The sequence below is a fragment of the Limulus polyphemus genome, unplaced genomic scaffold (genome assembly GCF_000517525.1).
Source record: "Limulus polyphemus unplaced genomic scaffold, Limulus_polyphemus-2.1.2 Scaffold3943, whole genome shotgun sequence".
Lineage (NCBI taxonomy): Eukaryota > Metazoa > Arthropoda > Merostomata > Xiphosura > Limulidae > Limulus > Limulus polyphemus.
In genome coordinates, this window is record NW_013669553.1 from 75,296 (window position 1) to 78,988 (window position 3,693).

The following is a 3,693-nucleotide window of genomic DNA, read 5'->3' on the forward strand; positions in this document are numbered from 1 at the left end:
ATTTCATCCCAGTATATGTTTCAATTTCTTAATTTGAAAGAAAATGCTTAAAAAATAAAGTATTGCTAAGTATATATTTCATTATGCTTATCATACAACATCTACGGTGGTTAACGAGTTAAAAATTCTTCAGACGTAATTCTTTTATTTTGTAAACCTATGAGGATATCCTCACCCACTACTCTATCCTTTGAAACCTCTTCTCTACTAATGCCTGCTTCTCTTAAGAACATGTTTGTAACCAACAGAAAGAGCACATTTCAAACTACATAAATCTGACAGTCTTTTGTAATTGGTTTAAAAAGAAAGCTGCAGTTTTACTGGAAATATTGAAGTCTGTTGACTTAATCATTGCTCTGAACAGAAACAAGATTTGTTTAAATCCCCATTTAGTTTAGTTAGAAAGTCAGGTAAATTACAGTGGTTTTATGTGCACCTGTATAGTAATTAGATAACTATTTGGTTTTCTGAAGTGCATCTTTAAAATCTACAAAAATTAATTTGTCTTCCCAATCCACATGAGGGAATAAGTGTGACTTTCGGTGAAGCTTAACAAGTATGATACATGAGTAAAAATCAATTTCATGTATGTTTTTTCTATATATTAAACGTTTATAAGTAAGTAGTAATTACACACACATGCACACTTTGTACACCTATACTGCTGAATTCCAACCACCCTGGGAGAATAACCAACAACAAATACCTACCAGGTTTGTTGGATTGACCCGGACTTTATACAGAGCCATATCATATATATTTTGTCACACTTTTATTACTTTAGACAATTATTGTTGCAACCATTGTAATATAAACAGGCTGATAAATCCTCTTTCACTGTGTTTTTGGATCCGGGATTACAATAAACTGTCAGAAAATTCTTTTAATTGCACTGCACAATCTTATTTGCCACTGATGGTGTCATTACAGTGTCATGTAAACAGTCTAATTAGAGGAGCAGTGAATGATTGCTTTATGATTGGCAGGTTTCTTCTTCAACTGCTAACAGTCAAATAAACATAGGAAATAGATGTTACAGTTAGAAACAGTTAGAACAAGAAACTTTAGAACTTTGGTCAATACTAAAGATTGGCAGGTTTCTTCTTCAACTGCTAACAGTCAAATAAACGTAGGGTATAGATGTTACAGTTAGAAACAGTTAGAAGGAAGTACTTTGGAACTTTGTGGTCAATACTAAAGAGGATAGAACAATACTGTTTACTTTATTTTGCATTTTTAAACCATTAAAGTTTTATGATGGTTATGAGGTCAGTCAAATTGATTTATCCTGTATAGTTAGGGTTAAGAAAATAACAGAAAAAAATACAAAGTTTTAGAAAGAAAATGTTTATTTATTTATGAGGTTTAGAGATTATGCAGATGATACTTAATCTTTTTCAGATGAATAAAAGTATTTTTAATGTTAACATGAAAATCATTTTGCATTTGGAGCAGTCAACACTGACTGTATATTCACTAACAAATGTTTAGAAACATTCCGTTTATTTGTCCACAAAAGACTTAGTGTACTAAAAGCTTAGAATTTTGGGAATATGCACAACACCTGTTAAAAGTTATAGTATGGAAACTCCATTGGTTATGTTAGGGTTGTGTGATCAGTGTAATCCCCCAACCCAGCAGCAAAAGTTAATGAAATTTTGAATGTAACTATTAAAAAGTTTGTTAACATGCTCCATTGAGGGGTATTTTAAAAACCTTTAAGATCCTATATGAAAATGTTTTTTTTCAAAGAACATATTATATGAAAGATATTTTTATAAATGTCTGGAAAGTTAGTTTCTAGAAATTATATTTGTAGTTACTTTAAAAAATAGGTCACACTTCTTATTTTTATTTTTAATGCTATTTTCTGATATACTAAAAAGCTTACCCAAAGAAAAGTAATATTTAAAGATTAAGTTTGTAAACTGATGTGCGATTTATGTCTTGTTTAGTTGAAGATTGTCGAGAAGATCAGTTCACGTGTGGTGATGGAACATGTATCGACAAAAGACAAAAATGTGATGGACGATATGATTGCAGAGATTATTCTGATGAACAAAATTGTGGTAGGTGTTTACACATTGAAATCAACACTATTTTAGTACATTGAAACTTGAGAATTTAAAATCTAACATGTTTAATAACTTTACTCTGCATGGTTCTAGGTATTCAGGAAATTTGGGTTCTACCTACTTTGTCAGAGGAATTATCATACTTTCTTTTTTCAGATAAAAGCTTTTTTAATTTCTGTATAACAAATAATTATTTACCTCTCTCTGTTTTTCTATCAGTACTTTTCTTTCTAATGACCTAACTGCTCTGCATGCTTTAGAGGTTGCATGTCTTCCTGGCCATTTTACATGTAAAGATGGGTCATGCATTGATGGGCGAAAGCGTTGTGATGGAAGAGTTGACTGTTTTGATTTTTCTGATGAAGTTAATTGTGGTAAGTGTTGTTGTGTCTTTAACTTTTGTAAAAGTCTGCAGAATGTTAAAAGGTTGAGAAAATGTTTAAAAATAATTAATCCACAATACAAGAAGGATAATCATTAATTTCAATGATCTTTTTTTTCTAATAAACATTGTTCCTGTTGGGAGTTCACTGTTTGTTGTTTACCATATGTTCTGAACTGTATCTAAGTATCTGTTTGGTGAGATATGGAAAGAAATTAGACTGTTAAACATCCTGTAAATTTTGTATTAAAATCTAGTAAGAATGTAAGTGTCTTGATGTTTAAGAAGTAGACTGTTTACCATGTAATTATACATTAAATTTCTTGATACATAGTTTAAGCAGAGTATTCATATTGAAATGACTGTAAAATGAATGGCTACTTCCTATTAGAGAAACATTTGTAGAAAATCTATCCAGATCAAGTATAGAGGATGACATTTCAAATATCTTTCAGCTTTGGGTCAATCTGTGCCATCTTCTAGGTAGATATTTTGGTTTAAAACCAGGAGTTGTCAGTAACTTGGAGTTCTTTTCACCCCCACTTGATTGAATGTGCTCACTGTTGGACTTAATGAAAGTATTTTAGAAGTGATTTACATTGAATGATTCTTTCTGACTTGACTTGCTACCTCAAAGAGTAAGGTGGAACTTTCTTCTTCAGGGACAAACTGGGAATGGTGTTGTAATTGAATGAGTGATGTCATGAAGGTCATCTGGTCTTCCAGAAAATGTTTAATATATTTTTCCATGTACTATTATAAGTGTGTTCCATTTCTGGTACAATGTAGCTGGCGATGAGGGCGTTATGTATAAAAGTGTTAGGAATAATTGGCTTTAGAAATGGTTAAAAAAGAAATAAATAAAACTATACTTAAGTATTTAAGTAAAATAAAGGTGACACCTGGAAACTGATTGAAAAAGAGATGTTAAGCTATTTGATTTATACAAACACTATGGAAAATTATCTTAAATAAATAGTAAGTTTTAGAAAAATTGTTTCACGCTACATGAAAGAAATAAGTAACAAATAAAAATTATTTTTCTGACAGAGATGGAACCAATGATCAGAGACCACTGATTCCAAAAAGTGTGGGTAGGCTCTCTGGATAAACTGGAAGTGTAGTTATCTGTCCGTGTGGGTAGGCTCTCTGTATATATTGGAAGTGTAGGTATCTGTTGGTGTGGGTAGGCTCTCTGTATATATTGGAAGTGTAGGTATCTGTTGGTGTGGGTAG

At 31.4% G+C, this 3,693-nt stretch overlaps 1 protein-coding gene across 1 annotated transcript in view; it reads left to right on the forward strand.

Moving 5' to 3' along the window:
• LOC106470322 (low-density lipoprotein receptor-related protein 1B-like) overlaps nt 1–3,693 on the forward strand; it is a gene marked incomplete at its 3' end in the record, with an annotated part of 107,644 nt that overhangs the window by 74,347 nt on the left and 29,604 nt on the right. The window contains exons 18-19 of the mRNA XM_022398945.1: nt 1,956–2,069; nt 2,336–2,449. Of these exons, the coding sequence (XP_022254653.1) occupies nt 1,956–2,069; nt 2,336–2,449 (228 nt within the window). The remainder of the gene's footprint in view (nt 1–1,955; nt 2,070–2,335; nt 2,450–3,693) is intronic.